Source organism: Lepidochelys olivacea (genome assembly GCF_965140295.1).
Source record: "Lepidochelys olivacea isolate rLepOli2 genome assembly, chromosome: 10".
Lineage (NCBI taxonomy): Eukaryota > Metazoa > Chordata > Testudines > Cheloniidae > Lepidochelys > Lepidochelys olivacea.
Window position 1 is genome coordinate 74,005,078 of NC_140420.1, and position 20,103 is coordinate 74,025,180.

At 41.1% G+C, this 20,103-nt stretch overlaps 1 protein-coding gene and 1 long non-coding RNA gene across 2 annotated transcripts in view; one reads left to right on the forward strand and one right to left on the reverse strand.

The window, feature by feature from the left end:
• LOC311527590 overlaps positions 1-20,103 on the reverse strand; it is a 560,808-nt gene that overhangs the window by 103,648 nt on the left and 437,057 nt on the right. The gene's annotated exons all lie outside the window — the stretch shown is intronic.
• The window catches only part of MCTP2 (multiple C2 and transmembrane domain containing 2), a gene marked incomplete at its 5' end in the record, with an annotated part of 131,007 nt that overhangs the window by 90,618 nt on the left and 20,286 nt on the right, over positions 1-20,103 (forward strand). The window contains 2 exons of the mRNA XM_084641741.1: positions 10,933-11,055; positions 13,911-13,952. Of these exons, the coding sequence (XP_084497867.1) occupies positions 10,933-11,055; positions 13,911-13,952 (165 nt within the window). The remainder of the gene's footprint in view (positions 1-10,932; positions 11,056-13,910; positions 13,953-20,103) is intronic.

Sequence of the window (20,103 nt, forward strand, 5' to 3'; positions counted from 1 at the left end):
AAAATATCAAACTGTCTTAAATAATTCCCCCACCCCCTCACTTTATTAAGGTTTACTGCATGAGGATCTTAGCCGTATTTTACTTGGCTCAGGAAATGTAAAATATGGTAGATAAAAACACAGGGGAAAAATTAGAACAGTCAGCATTCTAACAAATGGCTGTTTCTACAGTGTTCGCTACAGAAAAAGATCTGAAGGCTTCTCACTCTAGAACTACTGTACATGCATAAAGATAGGTCCCAAGGACCCTTCTTACTTTACCCTTCCCTGGGGCCGGGGGAGGGAGGAAGTCGTAGCCACAAGAAAACTATATAAAAGCATCAAACCAGAGTTCTGGTAGGCTATTATGCTTTGGGGGTTAAATGTACATATGTTAAAATAAAACCTAGCTTGTTTTCCAGTTGAAATAACATCGGCACCAACACCCAACTGCATCATCCTCAGATGTCTGCAATGCAGTACAAAGCACTGGGCAAAAATCATTGTCAAGTGGGGGCTCTACTCTAAGCCCTAGTAGAATGTGAATGTTTAAGGGATCTTGTTTTCTCTCTACTGGGCTGCTATCCTCCGTAGTGTGACCTCTGATATGCTGCCTTGGGTATCTCAGCACTGGGTATACCTACACAGCGCAGAAAAACCCATGGTACCAAATCTCAGATCCTGGGTCAATTGAATTGTGCTGTGGGGCTAAAAACAGCAATGTTGACGTTCCACTTGGGACCCTCTGAGACCCTCCCAACTCACCAGGATTCAAAGGCCGGGCTCCTGCCTGAGCAGAAATGCCCATACTGTTTTTTTTTAGCCGCACAGCCCAAGCACTGCGAGTCCAAGTCGATTGAGTATTTTGGAAATACCGAGCAACAAAATAAAACAGCAATTCATCGTGCAAATCATCATGATTCGTTAATGTCTAATTCTGAACTCACGCACTGATGTAAATCCGCTGAAGTTGATGCCAGTGCTCTGTAGCAGGACTGGGATCCCGCAGGACCCGCTGCCATAATATCCTGAGCAGGTAAAATGTACTGTGTTGCAGGCAGTATTGGGTGAGCAAATAAAAACAGACTGCGGTAATTTGCGGGGAAACACTCTAAAACTTTTAATACTTAGATTTAAGCGAGGGGTAGAAAGAGATTTGATGTTTATTATAAAAAGAGTTGAAGTATTTTTACATGGTTTAAGCAAGATTTGTTTTATTCTTTTAGTGGTAAAATTTGTGTCTGAATTCTGTTTTTAAATATAATATATTAACCAGCCTTTTTTGTTTTGGGGCAGGGGTTAGTAGTTGCAAGATTTGTGGGATCAAAGCTTTTTGCGGGTGGGAGCGGGATCAAAATGCAAGAAACAATGCGGGAATGGGTGGGATAGGTATTTGCGGGGCAAAACATGAGCATGATTAAAAAAATAGCCCCATGCAGGGCTCTAGTTGATGGCAACACTGTACAAACAGTTTGATATCAGAATCTGGACATTCTGCAAGGGATCAGAAATCATTTTGAATTTACCTGTACCATCTGTCCAGAATACAGAGTGGTGAATAACGGTGGTGTCCAATGAGAAAAACAAAGAAGAAACTGCAGCCTTGCCAACTCTTGTGATTGTATTGGGAGCCTCACAGTATGTTATTTTCCTTAAAGCCCCAGTTCTGGGAGGCCTGTGATTACATGAGAGCTGCAGCTTTCATTTAAGCTCCTCACAGCAGCAGAGAAAAGCTTGAAAATGTGTCCTCCCCCGCCAAAGGTTCAAAAACCATAAGGCATGTAAATAGGACCCAGAATTCATTGGCTTAAACAGCAGGAGAATTTTCAAATCTATGATTTTTGGGGGGAGCAGGAGAGAGAAGGGGCGTGGCTTATGTCTTTTCATGCTTGGGGTTGGCAACACTTAATTGTAATTCATAGAAGCCCAATTCGTCTCCTGCTCGTTTGGTGCTCTAGGGAGGAAGTAGGTTCCTTCATCCCTTTCACTGAGCAATCTGTTCCCTGTGCCGCAGTGCACATGGCTAGCTACTCTGGTTGCTGAATAGAGTGGGTGAAGCCAGGGCTGCGCCTGTTCTTAATCTTCTCTCCAACCTTTTTCTCTCAGCAGGGGAAGGGGTGTGGGGTAGCCCCTCCTCACCCCACTGCAGCTGGAATGTGGGAAATTAGAGCTAGAGCACTGGAGCTGAGGTGGTGGTTTCCACCTCCAGGAGACATGCCTGTGCTCTCTATGATTGGGCTAGCACACTAAAAATAGAAGGGTCACTGCGGTGCCATGAACAGCTGCCTCTGTACCTGTCTGAGTACGCATGTACCCGTTCAGCTAGCCCTTCTGCGGCTTCACTTCACTCATTTAGCTCAGTCAGCTGCCAGTGTGTCTCCTCGAGCTGAAAATTACACCTCCAGCTCGCAGTGTAGACATGCCCTACATAGGGCAAAGCATGAGAGGGAGGGGCAGGGCTTTAACCCTTTTACTCCATCACATGGCTGAGTAAGGGCTGCAACGATCTAATCCATTTGTAATGACTGTCCAGGCCTTTTCCTTTTTGCTCCTCAGTCTTGTGTAACCAATATCTTTAGAGGTTGTTTTTTGTTGTTGTTGTTGTTAAGAGCCCTTTTTCTGAACATACGTTAGGTTCTAATCCCTAGTTCTGTGCAGTGACATGCATCGAATGCACAGAGACTGTATTCTTTCTGGGCATGATTTCTTTTGCTTAGAAGCTAGTCCTGTTTGTGATGGAGGGTTTGTAGAGGGCTGCTAACATTTCTTTGCCAGAGGTACACCCTTAAAATCAGGAACTTGTTACACTGATGAGATGCACAGAGCAATGTAGTGATAGCAGGTAACATGGTATAAATATTTAAAGATCTCCTTTCCTTCGGGTCATTTTTGATTTCAGTGATCCAAGCTCAGTAGAACATACACTTCATAAGACTATTGAGATTCCCCACATTCTTTTGCTGGGGAAAAGCAAATTAGATCTAAAGCAAATAGGTTTCTTCTGTCAGCAACTGTTTATTTAAACATTATTTCTCTTTCTGCCACATGTTTTATGTCTCATGTTATTGCATTACAAAGAAAGAGGAATTCTAATACAGTCTTGCTGATCAACTGTTTCTTGAATTAATTTCATTGCTGTCAGGCACTGTATTTGGTATACTGCCACTGAGTGTGTTGGGGTGGTGGGGGCAGGATTTGGAGAACCAGTGCAATAGGCACAGTAGGGATGGTAGAGACAATGCTATGTGGATGCATCAGCCTTTGCTTCCCATCCATAGGACAAAGAGGCTGCTCTAGCTCTGGAGGCATTTCCCAGTACACAGTCTGGTAGCTCAGACTTCATGTTGGGGGCCAGGATTTGGACTTGGTTCTTGTGATGGGTTGAATAAACCTCACATGAGTCAGGAAAGGGTCAGTGGGCCGTTGGGGGTGCAGTAACCCCCACCCTGTGATATCTGAAACAGGTGACAGTCTTTGAGGGAGGAGTGAAAAAGAGAGCCCACCTCAGCTGCTGGCTGACTGGGAGAAAGAGCAGACGGTGCGCTCTCTCACTGTGGGGGAGAAGGCTGGCTGGAGCCAGGAACTGGGGAAGACTGATGCCTCAGGGCCTCCCTGAGGGAAGGGAAGAGATCACATCTCTTTGTTTGTTTTGGACTTTGGGGGTACCCCAGAAAGGGTGGAACATTTAGGTGACCTAGCCAGAGAGCTAGCCAGGTGTTGGAGGCTGGGTGGAACAGCTGAAGGCCCCACAGGAAACAGACAATGCCACTGCTGCACCGTTCCACACGATAAGGGGGCGCACTGCGAGGGGGTGTGGTCACAATGATCAAGAGTCTGTGAGAGTCTGTCACAGTCAGATGTGTGTAGTAGCCAAGTATTTCTTGATAATGTGACATTTTCACATTTTGTAAGACCTTGCTGCTAAAGCTGCTTGCTCTTTGATGTTGCCACTTTGTGTGTTTTCCCTTTTAATCATAGGAATAAGTCTCTGCCAGAAATAGTTGTCAGTAGGCCTATTTTCTCCTAGAGATTCATCTGAACTTTTTTTTTAGGTCAATACCATATTGTATAGGCTAAAATCCCTTAGTTTGTTTGGTACAGGGAGGGATTAAAAGTATTATCTGAAGAGAGATATCTTGTAATTTTGTCTATCATTGAGCATTCAGCTGTGACAGGTACTCCTATTTGATAGTCACTATTATGTATACAAGGACCTGAATACATTAGCTTAGCCTTTAGATAGATTAGAATTGTGGAGCTCTTCTTCCCTAGGACCATGCTCAATGCATTGGACCATATTTGTATCTCAGGTCAAAATCAGAGTTCTGGTTTGGGGCCAAAACGGATACCTTGGAGGCACAACTTCAGATTAGCTCATGTTTTCCCCCAACCAGGCCCAGGTTCATGAATCTAAGCAAACCTTTTGACAAAGCTGGTTTCAGATTTGAGATCAGTGAAATCTTGTGAGATGTGTTTTAAGGGCTTGGGGGTTTTAGTTTTGGTTTTTTGGGGGGGGTGTTTTGCAAACTTTTTTTGCAGCTCTACTGATGAGGCATTTGCTTAGGCCTGGGACTTAGAATGGTCAGCCTGACAAATTGCAGTTTCAGTAAAGGTTCTTTGCTCACGTTTCATGTCCTTTCCCTTTTTTATTTTTTTCCATCTGATGAAAATTATTTCTTTGTACTTTTCCCATCACTGTCATGTCCCAAGAATTACTCTGTCACACAACGCACGGGGCGGGGTGGTGGTGGTGTTAACCTTCACTTTGTCAAAAAGGTTTACTGGGCCAAAGGGAAGCTTTTGTTTATTAGAGATAAATATTCATAATTACCATACAGAGATACTACACTGACATTGCTAACACCTCACCCCGCCCCCCAAATTAGGATTCTAAATCTCCAAAAAATTATTCTACCCCATGATTGTGGGGTTGCTGGTGGTACACATTTTATGGGCATAGTTCAGGAGACACCCATCTAAAATCTGGTTTTAATAGTCCGATTCTAAATTGGAACCAGAAGGACAGAAAAGCCAGATTCAAAATGTGTTTCTAAGGGTTTCAGCTCAGATTGCCTTCTCTCATCTTTTACACTGCTGTCAAAAGGGCCACTCTCATGGTTGTTCAAGCTCCATGCTTCTTGACAGGAACAGTTGGACTCCTCTTCAGTGATTTTTCAGATGAAATGGTTTCCAAACCTCCAGAGCTTTAACTTGTAGTTATTAGGCCCTTTGAAACAGCAACACATTAATCAGCTGAAATCAAGTGGACTGTCTCCAAAGCTATGATGCTAGTGTTCTGTTCTAGACAGGACTCCACTCTAAATCTTAACTCCAAGAGTTCTTTCTTCTCCAGAAAGGTCTCTCTCATTTGTATTTTTATTTTGAACTGTCGTTGTTATGTTTTATAATTCTTATAAGTCTCTTCCTTATTGGTTCTTATACTGCCCAGTTCAGCCCTTTCACAAAAATTCTTTGCCTTTTTTTTTTTTTTTTACTTTTATTTCAGAAATTAGCTTCTACTCTTGCTTGCTAACTTTTCCCGTCTGGAATATGCAGTTTACCAATGTAGGTGGTGATGGTGCTAATGGTTAATATTTAATGGAAGGAGTTCGGTCTACTGATAATATGAAGCACTATGAAAAAGTTAAGTTAGAGTAAAGTACTTTGGGCAAGGACTCCTGGGTTCTCTTTCCTGTTCTGCCATTGGCTCACTGTGATCCTGAATAAGTAATTTAACCTAGTTCTGCATCAGTTTCCACAAGTATAAAGTGAGAATGAGAATATCTGACTTCGTGTGTTTGTATGGAACTCCTTTTATGTCTTCGGCTGAATGATGCTATGGAACTATTTATAAGGCACATTACAAATACACCGAACCCTCACTAGAACACGCCTCCATATAGCGCAAATTCGCATATAACGCGGTTGTGGCCATGGATCCCGAATTTAATTACTTTAATTACAGTTCATTTTAATGCGGTTGCCGCGTTAACGCGGTCCTGCGCACGGATCCCAAATCCCGCGTTCTCGCGAGGGTCCGGTGTACCTTATAAACTGCTCTGTACTGTGTGTTCTAAGTAATCGCCTCACATACCTCTGAAGCTGAATAATTTCTAATTTCTGAATATATAAATAAATTTGCCCTTGCCACCATACTGTGCAACAGAGCTTAAAGCGCTCTGTACTCTAGCTACAGAAGCAAATCAGCTCTTTCAAAGCAGGCTTAGTGAAGTGCAGCTACCTGTGGGTTGGAATTTGTCAGCTGACTATGGGTGCATCAGTAGCAATACAATGTAACTTTAGGAAAGGAATTGATCAACAACCTTGTCCGTTTGCAGCTATGAAACTATTTTGTAAATAAGCTTAATTTTACTACTCAAAATGTAATTTGGTCAGGAGACCTAACAACGTACTTGTACAAAAAGTGCTATGGGATTATTAATGATTGCAAATGAACAGGATCTTGATTTTATATGCTATCTAAAGGACAGAGGGTTTGAAAGTTCATATTAGAATTACAATTGGGGACTTCTGTTGGATTATCTAGTGTAGATATTATGGTGACCGCTGCACTAAAAATGTACACATAGGCTCTGATTCTGCAATTGGATCCATGCAGGCAGGTTCTTGCAGAGATCCTTTGACTTCAGTGGCACTCCAAAAGACGATTGCAGATTTGGGTCCTTAAATGCAGCCGTCCCTTTCTGTATCATCATGGGACTGAGTTCAGTACTATCCCAGATAGGTGTTATGTATACAACCTCCTTCAGTAGGTTATACTGACTTTTTAATTCATAACGATACATGCTATCATTGAAGAACTTCCACAAAAAGATCAAAACTTGGGTTTGATAAATATGTGGAGGTCATTCTTGTCCAGGGTGGTGTTTGGATTAGGGCCAGAACTGAAATCACCCTTACTGTATCTCAGAAACGTTAAATAAGCAGAGGTATGAGGGGGCAGTGGTTGAAACAGGTTCAGAGGAATCTCTTTTGTGAGAACTTTACCACCTTCTATAGCATCTTCTTTGTAGGATTTCAAAGCTCTTTGCAACGAATATTGACTAAAGCCTCACAGCATTCCTTCAAGGTAGCTAAGTATTATCCCAGTTTTGTCCAAATTCCTGTCCTGCTGTGGTCATGCTTGCGTACGTTGGTGGAGTCGAATTATGTATAGTGTGGAAAAATGTGATCTACCTTGTCATGTTCTAACTTCAAGTGCTGTGAATCAATAGTATGGGACTGTGTTGTCTGGAATTGAATCCATTTTCTAAAAGCGTATATCTTAGGCTATTTTTTTTATTACTGGCCATCAGAACCCAATAAAACAGCCTCTAATTCATTCCATAGCAACACAAAGTAGGGGTTATCGGTGAAAAATACCATTGTTGAGCGGTTGGCTGACTTAGAATGGGTCATGTGGAGTCTTTCCCCTCTTAGTAGCTGGGCTGAGTTGGGCCCCAAGTGGGTGACAACTGGGCAGTTTGTCTTACACAGAAAGAACTTTTTTCATTTACAGAGTGCATCTATCCCCATTCCCCAGGCATGAAATCCTGGCCCCACTGAAGTCAAAGGCAAAGCTCCCATTTATTTCAGTGGGGCTGGGATTTCGCCATAGGAGTTGGAGCTGTCAGTTTGTGTCCCTATCACAAAATCACTGCCACAAATGGCACTAATTGGCACTCTTGTGAGCAGTGTCAGAAAGGCTGAGGATTAATAGATGTGGAGACTCAGCCATCCTCTCATCCCAAAAGTTTCTCCTTCGCAGTATTTGGATGCATTGGCAGGAGGTGGTGGTGTTTTTATTGCTGTTGCTCATGCTGTACCTGCCTTGTAGAGTTTCAGTTTCAATGCTGTCAGTCCAGCACCTCTCACCAACCTAAAGCTGTAAAAGAAAAAGGGCATGGCAGGGGATTGTTAGCTGTGATGTCACAGCTCTTTCCCCCTTTAAATAAACAGATGGGTTAAGTAAATTCCACCTTGGCTGTGTTATTCTAATGATGGGATTTTAGATCTTGAGCATTCATTCTAGAACAGCATTTCTGGATTTAAAAATCGAAAAGCACTTGGGTATATGTGTCTTGTATTCCAGGACAGATGTTTATGGTTTAAAGCTACTTACAGCATTAGGCTGGCCTGGAAACACATTGTATGGCTGGAAAAAAAGAATTTTGTGATCACAACATGCATCCTGTGGCAATTGTGGACCTAATTTATAACCTTATTCTGTGTTACCATCAACTCCAAGCTCAGACCCTGTTCAGATGATGTCATTACACAAAAATATTTACTGCTATCTGCATATAGGAAGGAGTTGATGATGATAAAACCTGATTTGCTTTGATTTCTTTGAAAAATCCAGCCATTTTTGTTCTAAATCTCTGTCAGGGAGGCCCCATCCCACTCTGAACCATTTTGCAGATCAATTTACTTTGAAATTTGGCTTCTGCTTTTAGTTTCTGGCATCACTAGTTCAGGTATCGCTCCCCATGAGCAAAATCATACTCCTACTGTGGGCCCAGAGGTCTCCAGACACAACTGAAATAATGTAGTTATCCACTGTTGAGAGGTGGCTGGGAGACAGGATTTTCTGATCCCATTCAGGGAGGCCTTGCATCCTGCTCACCACAGAGCCCTGCCTTATAAAAATGGTCATAGTGGGCTAGTCCATCCAGCCCAATAGACTGCACTGACAATGGCCAATGCCAGATGCTTCAGAGGGAACAGGGCAATTATTGAGTGATCCATCCCCTGTCATCCAGTCCCAGCATCTGGCAGTCAGAGACTTAGGGACATCCAGAGTCTGGGGTTGCATCCCTGATGATCTTGGCTAATAGCCGTTGATGTGCCTATCCTCCATGAATCTATCTAGTTCTTTTTTGAACCCAGTTGTACTTTTGGCCTTCACAGCATGCCCTGGAAATGAGTACCATAGGTTCATAGAATCATAGAATATCGGGTTGGAAGGGACCTCAGGAGGTCATTTAGTCCAACCCCCTGCTCAAAGCAGGACCAATCCCCAACTAAATCATCCCAGCTAGGGCTTTGTCAAGCCTGACTTTAAAAACTTCAAAGGAAGGAGATTCCACCACTTCCCTAGGTAACGCATTCCAGTGCTTCACCACCCTCCTAGTGAAAAAGTTTTTCCTAATATTCAACCTAAGCCTCCCCCACTGCAACTTGAGACCATTACTCCTTGTTCTGTCATCTGCTACCACTGAGAGCAGTCTAGATCCATCCTCTTTGGAACCCCCTTTCAGGTAGTTGAAAGCAGCTATCAAATCCCCCCTCACTCTTCTCTTCCGCAGACTAAACAATCCCAGTTCCCTCAGCCTCTCCTCATAAGTCATGTGTTCCAGTCCCCTAATAATTTTTGTTGCCCTCCACTGGATGCTTTCCAATTTTTTCACATCCTTCTTGTAGTGTGGGGCCCAAAACTGGACACAGTACTCCAGATGAGGGCTCACCAATGTTGAATAGAGGGGAACGATCACGTCCCTCGATCTGCTGGCAGTGCCCCTACTTATACAGCCAAGAACGCCATTGGCCTTCTTGGCAACAAGGGCACACTGTTGACTCATATCCAGCTTCTCGTTCACTGTAACTCCTAGGTCCTTTTCTGCAGAACTGCTGCCTAGCCATTCGGTCCCTAGTCTGTAACGGTGCATGGGATTCTTCCGTCCTATGTGCAGGGCTCTGCACTTGTCCTTGTTGAACCTCATCAGATTTCTTTTGGCCCACTCCTCTAATTTGTGTAGGTCCCTCTATATCCTATCCCTGCCCTCCAGTGTATCTACCACTCCTCCCAGTTTAGTGTCATCCGCAAATTTGCTGAGGATGAAATCCACGCCATCCTCCAGATCATTAATGAAGATATTGAGCAAAACCGGCCCCAGGACCAACCCTTGGGGCACTCCGCTTGATACCAGCTGCCAACTAGACATGGAGCCATTGATCACTACCCTTTGAGCCTGACAATCTAGCCAGCTTTCTATCCACCTTATAGTCCATTCATCTAGCCCATACTTCTTTAACTTGCTGGCAAGAATACTGTGGGAGACCGTGTCAAAAGCTTTGCTAAAGTAAGGAATAACATGTCCACTGCTTTCCCCTCATCCACAGAGCCAGTTATCTCTTCATAGACGGCAATTAGATTAGTCAGGCATGACTTGCCCTTGGTGAATCCATGTTGACTGTTCCTGATCACTTTCCTCTCCTTTAAATGCTTCAAAATTGATTCGTTGACTGTGCATTGTGTGAAGAAATACTTCCTTTTGTTTGTTTTTAAACCTTCTGCCTATTAATTTCAGCATGTGACCCCTGCTTTTTGCATTTTGGGAAGGGGTAAATAACAGTTCTTTATTCTCTTTGTCCACACCATTCAACATGGGAGCTGCTTTGCCACCCCAGATGATGAGGAATCAGCTTGGGCACAGGGAAGAAGGAGCAGCAGATAATTAAAGCATTGTAAAAATCCACTGTCTAATCGTCTCATGGGAGTGGATGTACAGCAGCACTTGGGGCAGAAGGTTTCCATCTCACTCACATCGAACCTGCTGGCTATTAGTGCTTAATGAAACTGAGTTGATTTGCCTCCTAAAGAGTAGCCAAGTGCATTTGTTACGAGCTGGCATTGGGGACAATGGCAGTCCAGACTTGGCAGGGTCCCAGTAAAGAGGGAATAATCCCCATACACTAGCATTATGTTGGTGGCCTTGTACTCTTCTGAGGAGATGGGGACAGAGAAGCTAACAAACGTCAGCCTAATGGATGAAACACAATGGAAAGAGAATAAGCTATCTGGGTAGATTTTCTTTATTGAAGGGATGTGGGTGGGAATGAGGTTAACAGAGATACAAGGATGCATGTTAGTAGGGATAATATTGAAGGGGTTTATTATGTTTCTCTTTAAACACTTGTTTTAATCCCCTCTTATTGCTTTGTCTCTCTTAGGTATTTGTGGTCACTGTTTGGCACATAGAGCTTTACATGGTGCCTCTGGCTTTGTTGCTGCTCTTTGTGTACAACTTTTCTCTGATCACAACAGGGAAGGTCAACAGTGCCCAGGACACCCAGGCAAGTAAAGTAAACTAATGTTTCAGGGCCAATTGTAATCTGCCTTTGAACAAAAATGATCTTACAGTTTACGGGTTTTTAGCTAGTTCTATGTCCAAATGGTATTCTATTTCTAGGTTCCTGTCAAAAACAAAATAATAGTCTCTAGAGTTTTGTGGTTCATTTCATGTCATAAACCATTGTGGGACAAAACTTACTGCTCTTAAACAGCTGCAAAGTTTCAAATAGTTTTAATCAAAGAATGGGACAATACTTGGCCCTTGGATCTCTGATTGCAAGGAGGCATGATTTGAACCCCTGGGTCCATATCCAGCCCTGCAGTTTATTTTTCAGGAATGATTCAGGACTTCCTGGGGCTGAGGAAGGCCAACACAACCCCAAAAGAGAGGCCAGTTTTTAAAAGTCTATTCTGTGAGATCGATATCATCCTCGTCTTATTTTTACTGTGACTTTAAAAAGAAAAACAAAGCTGTTCAAATCCAGCTAGATTTCAGTTTTAGATCTGATTTTTGAATAAAAGTCTTTTCTGTGCAAAAGTAAATTGCAGAATGGAACTCTGTTATGATACAAAATGTCATTTCTGTGATGTTAATGTTAGCACTCTTCGAACATGTTATACATAGCACAGGTCATTGAAGTTAGAAAGAAATAGAGTAAATTAACACCTAGAAGATTCTGTTTCAAAGCTTTATGATAATTCTGATAATGACATCCAGGCAAATTCCCTTTTTGAAATGTTCATAGAAAAGCATTGTCATTTGTACACACAAAAAAGCAACTTAACATAGTGCAACCACATGGAGATCTTAAATGAAGGAATAAATGGCATCCTAGGTCAAATATGTATTAAAAACATAATTTTAGCTAGTCAAGTTGTTCCTAGTGAAGTTTTGAGTCATTCCCAGGTCAAAAGTAGTTACAAGATGATGAAAATCATATTTCAGTAACAGGCGACTCTATGCAGATTTGACATGAGGATAAATGGTGAGAATCTGCTAATCTCCAATGTCGGGAAAGTCGGAAGTATTCATAAGTGTATTGTGTATGTTCCCTGAGTCCTTTATTCCATCACCAAAATAGGAATTTCCCACTGGGGAGAATCCAGGACAAATAGTTTATTAAATATAAAAGATAATCTATAAAATAATCTTGAGACTGACTAACCAGATAAAACCAGGAGAGTGCAGAGTTAATGGCTGCCACTGCCCATCGCTCATTCAGTGATGTGTTGTGTACCCTAGCAAACAGAATCTCTCTGAAATCTTTATTGTGCTTGTGATGGATACCACAAAGTGCCATGCGTATACAGCTGAAAAGTACAGAACAGCTATTTTCAACAAGACTTTGGTTAATCAAAAGTTGGTCACTTCCCCTACATATGCAACCTGGGAGTAAGGCACACCATATGTGCATATAGTAATGCCACTGACATCAACAGGATGCTCTCCGGTAAGCAAAGTTACACATGTGCACCCAAGTGCTTTGCTGGATTGGAGCCTTACTGAGCCTCTAGCAGGTCAAAGCATCTTTAATATCCCTTGGATTCTTTTTCTGGTACCCAGATTCTGAGCTTTCTGAATTCCAACTCTGTATACCTCCTGTAGCTCAAAATAGGTAGTGTTGCTCTGAGTTGCATATGCTCTGGGTGGGAGGAGTGGGTAGTATAACTGTCCGTTTTTCAAAATACCAGTGGTTTGAGTACAATCCTATTCTTTCTGCTCATCCAGACCTTGGCTGCACGTGGAGTAGCTTAGTTTTCTTCATGCCTACGTACCCATGTAAATTTTCAAAAACAAAATTCATTTTGTCCATTCTGAATGCACATCACGTTCTCTGGAAATGTGGAACCCGAACCATGTGCCTCAGTTTCCTGAGCTGTAAAATGGGGATAATATTAACCTAGTGTACATTACTAGGTTTCTGTGAGGCTATAATCATCAGGACTTGCAATATGTTTTAAGAATCTCAGGTGGGAGCTGCCATAGATATGGAAAATATTATTATTACTATTAACCTAGCTACGCAAGGCATTTCAGCAAAGACATTGGCAGATCTGGAGGTAGGACTCACATATCCTAGCTCTGAGGCCCTTGGTCTGATGAATAGATACCACTACCTCCCTAAATAAAGCAACCTTTAATTATGATCCTTCACATCCCAACATTTCAGTGATGTTTAAACATTTTAATATGGTAATTCAACTCTTCCTATTGAATAAGCAAGACCTAAATTAACTTGGAGGATCCTGTTAAAGGCTCAGCTAGAAAAACGCTTGAATTGAAAGCCAGGGGTCCCTAAGTTCACACCCTAGCCAAGTCTTTTGTTTTCTTCCCTACCTGTCAGAGTGGGAGTCAAACTGAAGGAATAATGCTGTATAGAAATCTGTATGTGATTCTTGAGATTGATTATGTTCATACTAATGTATTTTCTTCTGTCTAATGTTTCTGTAATGGCCCTAAAGGGAGAGAGCAGTCATTGTAGCAGTGAGGATAGAACAAACTGAGTATAGAATCTTCAGCCTTGACATACCAACTGGTTCATTTATCAGACTAAGAACAAAGCTGTTTACAGACAGTAGAACTTGGCAATGAATTTAAAAGCCTGTTGCCTTCAGACTGCTGGGCTCAGCCACAAATACCTCGATGTAGACTTAAAATTTGCATAGGTTATTGCGTGCTATTGTTCCTGATCTTGGGGGGGAAAAGACCTTGAACATAGAGTAATAAAATAAAAATGGTAGTTTAAAAAAATGGTTTAGAACTAAATGTACCAAATGAAATGTGATAAAAGTTATGTAAATGTTTTGAACCTCTGACTGTCAATGAGGAATTTTAATATGGACATATGTTTTTCAGGAGACCACATACCTGGATGAGGATGAAGATGAGGATGACAAGGTAAGTGTGTCACATGTAGGTACACCAGTTAGAATGAAATAATGCAAATGATGCAGTCTTACTCCAGGAGATTGTGGTTTATACTCTGCACAGGCTGCGGGGTGGGGGAAGAGGCGGTTTCTATTAATGATGGGCAAACCTGAGAATATCTGAGGTTTCATTTGGATAAGCATTCCAAAGTGTGGATGCCTATTTGAAGCTTATAAAAACTGATGTCCCTTTGGAGTCCCCAAAAGTGTGCTAGAAATCACGGGGAAAATTGTACTCTTTTGGGTACAATATTTCTTAACAATTCCAGTTCTGAATCTCAGATGGAAATTCTATCTGAATAACATTTCTTGTGGTATTGAGGCATTTCCAGTTTTTGTCCAAGTTGGAGACCAGAAATGCTGAGATTTGTGGAGGGCTGGGGAGAGTTATCTCAATATTTCAGACCCTCCAAAAATGTTGGTTTTAGTTTGGCTCCTGAAATGTACAAAGGATTGCGGTTGAAGAGAGGTGCCTCTTAGTTTATCTGAATATACTTGCTCATCCTCCCGCTTCATTCTGAAAAATACATCGGATTCTTTCCAGTTTATCAAACCAAGATGACAAATGATAAAAAGGATTAGAAGGCATGACATATGAAGAAAGATTACGAGAACTTAATATATACATCTTACAAAAAAAACATAACTAAGTGAAGGGGAATCTGATAGTCTATAAATTCTTTCAGAACTAAAAGGTAAGGAATTATTTAATGAATAACTGTTAGCAAAAGGAATTTAAATTTTAGGGCATAAATATTCACAAGGTTATGTGCAACTTGCAAAATTTCATAATAACTTGGCATGCCATTTCTTGAATATTCCATAGGTTAATAGAACGTTGAAATTAACTGTTCAGTAGTAAATCAAAGTCATAGTTAGTATACAAACCCTTAACATTACCCACTTGTGTACATTAGGGTTCGATCTAAACAAGCTATTTGCTGGGAACAACTTCTTTACATTTAGTTTACTGTTCTGTCGGAAATTTAAAAAAACTGAGCAGAAATCTGAGTTTCATACAGCTACCAGTTATTATTCAAAACTATGTAACAAATAATTTATTTCAGACTGTGGATTCCTCACAATCTATATACCACAACTATCAGTTCAAGTCTTCTCATTTATAATTCACTGTTTGCATTGTGTGATTGGTCAACTAACTCAAATGTTGTTGTTTCTGCTGAGTGAATGATCCTAAAGTCAACAAGAATCTTTCTTGATGGCCACTGAATGCTTCTGGTGCTAATATTTGTGCTCTGACATATTTGTGCTAGTGTTCCCAGGTGAATATTCTTCCAAACAAAAGTCACTGTGCACTGAAATTTGCAGAAAATTTATGAAAAGTAAATTGACTATTTTTATTTGAATAAATCTTTATCATTACATTTTTGGTAGTATTTGTCCAACTGTAATCATGATAGTCTGATTCACATATTAGCACATTATATCATTCCTCCCGCTTATTTTATGCTTACAATAAAGCATGGCTAACATGTTCAAACTAAGAGTTGCATGATTTTCCATGGAGTGGTGGATGTTCAGCATGTCTGAAAATCAGAGGAGTTTCCTAACTTTAGGCACCAGATTTGAAAATGCGAGCCTTCATCTTTATTGGTGTATGGCCTCATTCTTCAGTGTTTACTCACTTGGACAGGCCTATTCGCTTTCGTTTTACCACATTACTTTTCTTCATTTGTGCATGCTGCTTCAGAGAAAACTATCTACCTTGTCTTAAAGCTCTAGACAGTTAAACCATGAATTTGACTGTAATATGTGCCTGTGACCATGGTTTAGAACAATAAAACAAGTCTCACTGGTGTGTGGAGGGGGAGGGAGGGAGGTGGTTCTGTTTTGCTACGTAGAGGCACACAGTACATTTCACCTTATGTAAAAAAGGGGGGAAAGGACATTTGAAGATTTGTTAAATAAGCGTTTTGTCCAAAATTGGCAGAGGACTATGCAATAAATGAATATACTACAAAGCCAAAATATTTAGGTCCAGTTTTATACTGATGTAACTACACCAATTTCTATAGGGTTTTTGCACATGGATAACTGAGATATGAGTCTAATTGCTCTGCATTTTGCACTTCTCCAAACTTGACCTTATTCTTCTTTTACCACTTTGGTTTTGGAATGCTCCTGAGAGACAATGTTCAAAATGCTGGTTATTTGGGAGGACCATGATGCTGTGGTCAGTGTTGCTTCTAGACCTCACTGCTATATGCATTAAGTACTCATGATACCTGGCAACTCATGAAACTGGGTGGAGCTATTCATAGCAGAGGCAGCTGCTGTGCCAACTCTGTTATTACATTATCAGGTGCCCATCACCATAATACTTCATAGCTAAATCTCACCATAACCATACCATGTAACCTCTATTAAAGTATTAACTTAGACCCTTGTATGACCATCCTGTCAAGTGTACTCCCTTTTTGGATAGTAAGCGAAATGGCATGTGTGCATTGAGGGGAGCCTAGATCCTTAAGTACATTTAGCTGTGCTCAGTATCTTCATAGTTTTTTCAAGTGCGGTAGTGATAGGGGTGGTCGGAACACCCTTGCGAATTAAAGAAAAATGAGTTTGATGACATTATCTCTATGCAATGTCTGCATTTAAAAGAAAAATATACATTTTTTTCCTATTACAGGAACTCCTAAAGTTGAAATCTGCTAGTAGGGTCATAGTATACAAGGTCACTGTTTCTGTTTCCTGTCATTAATGTGTTGTATCAAAATACTCGCACACATAGCTCTTCTGGATTCTGTTGCATGTTAGACATAACAGACCGTGCTTCTGGGAACTGTAACACGACCCCTGAGAGATGAACTGTTTACAAATTATAAACACACAGACGCTTAGTTCAAAAACAGAAGAGCAGATTAACTCCCTTCCACCTAAACGATCAGTCTTGAAAATGACAAGGCTTAATTGCTAGCTCCTCCTTTCCCCACAAATGCCGACACAGAAGACTGTGAAAGATAAGAATGCTTCGTCCCTTTGGCACAATCTGCTCAGTGGATGAATGCCTTCTCGGATTCTTGCCATCTTGGATGCAGATTTCAGACTCTGGGGTCTGTCAGGCTATAGCTGTCTGGAGCGGGGATTGTTTTAAAATTACATCACTGTGGCATCTTTCACCCTCCAATACAAAGGTATAGAAAAGTTGCATACAACTCATAAGGATTTTGTAATACTCTTTTGGAAGTGGCATGGAATCTTTCATGACCTCAGGTTGTCGGGATCTTAGTTTTTTCTTTTCCTACAAAAGAGACCAAACAAAGTTGCTGCCAATACCGGGTTTGGAAATTGGTTCAGCAGAAACTCGAAGGAAGGATGATCAAGTGATTAGGGCACTAACCTACGGTCGGTTCCTTGCTCTGCCACAGACTTCCTGCATGGCAAGTCATTTAGCTTCTGCGCCTCCATTCCTCATCTATAAAACAGGGATAATAGCAGTGCCTCATCTTGCAGGTGTGTGGTGAGGTTAAATACATTAAAGATTGGCAGGTGCTGCAGGGGGCATATAAGTTACCATAGATAAATAAGGAAAACTGCTCACTACTGAATTGATTCCATTTTCTGCAGCATCACCTGTTACTTTGGGGGTCTCCCATCCAAATAGTGAGTAGCACAGCCCTGCTAAGCTACTGAGATGCAATGGGATCAAATCAAATAAGGCTATGGCTGCAAGCAGGGTTATTTACTAACTTCCAAGAAATATAAAGTGTCTTATGCTTGGAAAAGAAATCCCCAAAGGAAAAAAAAGGCATTTTTTCTGATATAAGAAAATTTCTGTTGTACTAGTTGGTACCAAAAATACACCAAGTTTTACAAGCATAGTTCAGAAAGGCTCCAGCCAAACAAATAAAAGTCAGATTCGTCCAGTAGCAAACAGCTGACATTTTCCATTTGTGTTAGATTTAGCATGTGGAAACCTTCCGTATGAATCTTATTTGTACGGGTGGTTTACAATGAAAATTGCATTAATTTTCTCCACAGTAAAGGTCAGTAATTGAAACATGAACCAAGAGTCTATTGTGTAAGACGATATATCCCTATACTTAGGAAAGGTCACTCAAGACAATATCATCTCATTGTTTTCATTCCTTAGGGTAAAAACAATTGCATTAGGGTTTTTTCACCCCTTCAATTTAACAATCACATATAATATTTCCACATCTCCCATTAATATCACTGAAGACTAAAGATGATAAAGGCTTGAAAGTACAATAAGCTACAAAGAGCATTCTTGTGCTAACAATGCTGTTTTAATACTAGCTGTCTGATAGACAAGGATGTTTCACCAGATCATGTAATGAAAGAAAATTAAGAGCATTCTACAGCCATATAAATAAGAAGAAAACAAAGAAAGAAGTGGGACCGCTAAACACGGAAGACGGAGTGGCGGTTAAGGATAATCTAGGCATGGCCCAATATCTAAAGAAATACTTTGCCTCAGTCTTTAATGAGGCTGATGAGGATCTTAGGGATAATGGTAGCATGACAAATGGGAATGAGGGTATGGAGGTAGATATTACCATATGTGAGGTAGAAGCGAAACGCGGACAGCTTAATGGGACTAAATCGGGGGGCCCAGATAATCTTCGTCCAAAAATATTAAAGGAATTGGCACATGAAATTGCAAGCCCATTAGCAAGAATTTTTAATGAATCTGTAAACTCAGGGGTTGTACCATATGACTGGAGAATTGCTAACATAGTTCCTATTTTTAAGAAAGGGAAAAAAAGTGATGCGGGTAACTACAGGCCTGTTAATTTGACATCTGTAGTATGCAAGGTCTTGGAAAAAATTTTAAAGGAGAAAGTAGTTAAGGACATTGAGGTCAATGGTAAATGGGACAAAATACAACATGGTTTTACAAAAGGTAGATCATGCCAAACCAACCTGATCTCCTTCTTTGAGAAAGTAACAGGTTTTTTTTAGACAAAGGAAACACAGTGGATTTAATTTACCTAGATTTCAGTAAGGCGTTGGATACTGTGCCACATAGGGAATTATTAGTTCAATTGGAAAAGATGGGAATCAATACGAAAATTGAAAGGTGAGTAAGGAATTGGTTAAAGGGGAGACTTCAGTGGGTCATACTGAAAGGTGAACTGTCAGGCTGGAGGGAGGTTACCAGTGGAGTTCCTCGGGGATCGGTTTCGGGACCAATCTTATTTAATCTTTTTATTACTGATCTTGGCACAAAAAGTGGGAGTGTGCCAATAAAGTTTGCGGATGATACAAAGTTGGGAGGTATTGCCAATTTAGAGAAAGACCGGGATATCATACAGGAGGATCCGGATATCCTTGTAAACTGGAGTAATAGTAATAGGATGAAATTTAATCATGAGAAGTGAAAGGTCATGCATTTAGGGATTAATAACAAGAATTTTAGTTATAAACTGGGGACGCATCAATTAGAAGTAACGGAGGAGGAGAAGGACCTTGGAGTATTGGTTGACCACCGGATGTCTATAAGCCGCCAATGTGATATGGCTATGCAAATAGCTAGTGCGGTCTTGGGATGCATCAGGCGAGCTATTTCCAGTAGAGATAAGGAGGTATTAGTACCGTTATACAAGGCACTGGTGAGACCTTACCTGGAATACTGTGTGCAGCTCTGGTCTCTCATGTTTAAGAAGGATGAATTCAAACTGGAACAGGTACAGAGAAGGGCTACTAGGATGATCCGAGGAATGGAAAACCTGTCTTATGAAAGGAGACTCAAGGAGCTTGGCTTGTTTAGCCCATCCAAAAGAAGGCTGAGGGGAGATATGATTGCTCTCTATAAATATATCAGAGGGATAAATACCAGAGAGGGAGAGGAATTTATTTAAGCTCAGTACCAATGTGGACACAAGAACAAATGGATATAAACTGACCATCAGGAAGTTTAGACTTGACATTAGATGAAGGTTTCTAACCATCAGAAGAGTGAAGTTCTGGAACAGCCTTCCAAGGGAAGCAGTGGGGGCAAAAGACCTATCTGGCTTCAAGATTAAACTTGATAAGTTTATGGAGGAGATGGTATGATGGGGTAACATGATTTTGGCAATTAATTGATCTTTAACTACTAAAGATAAATAGGACCAATGGCCTGTGATAGAATG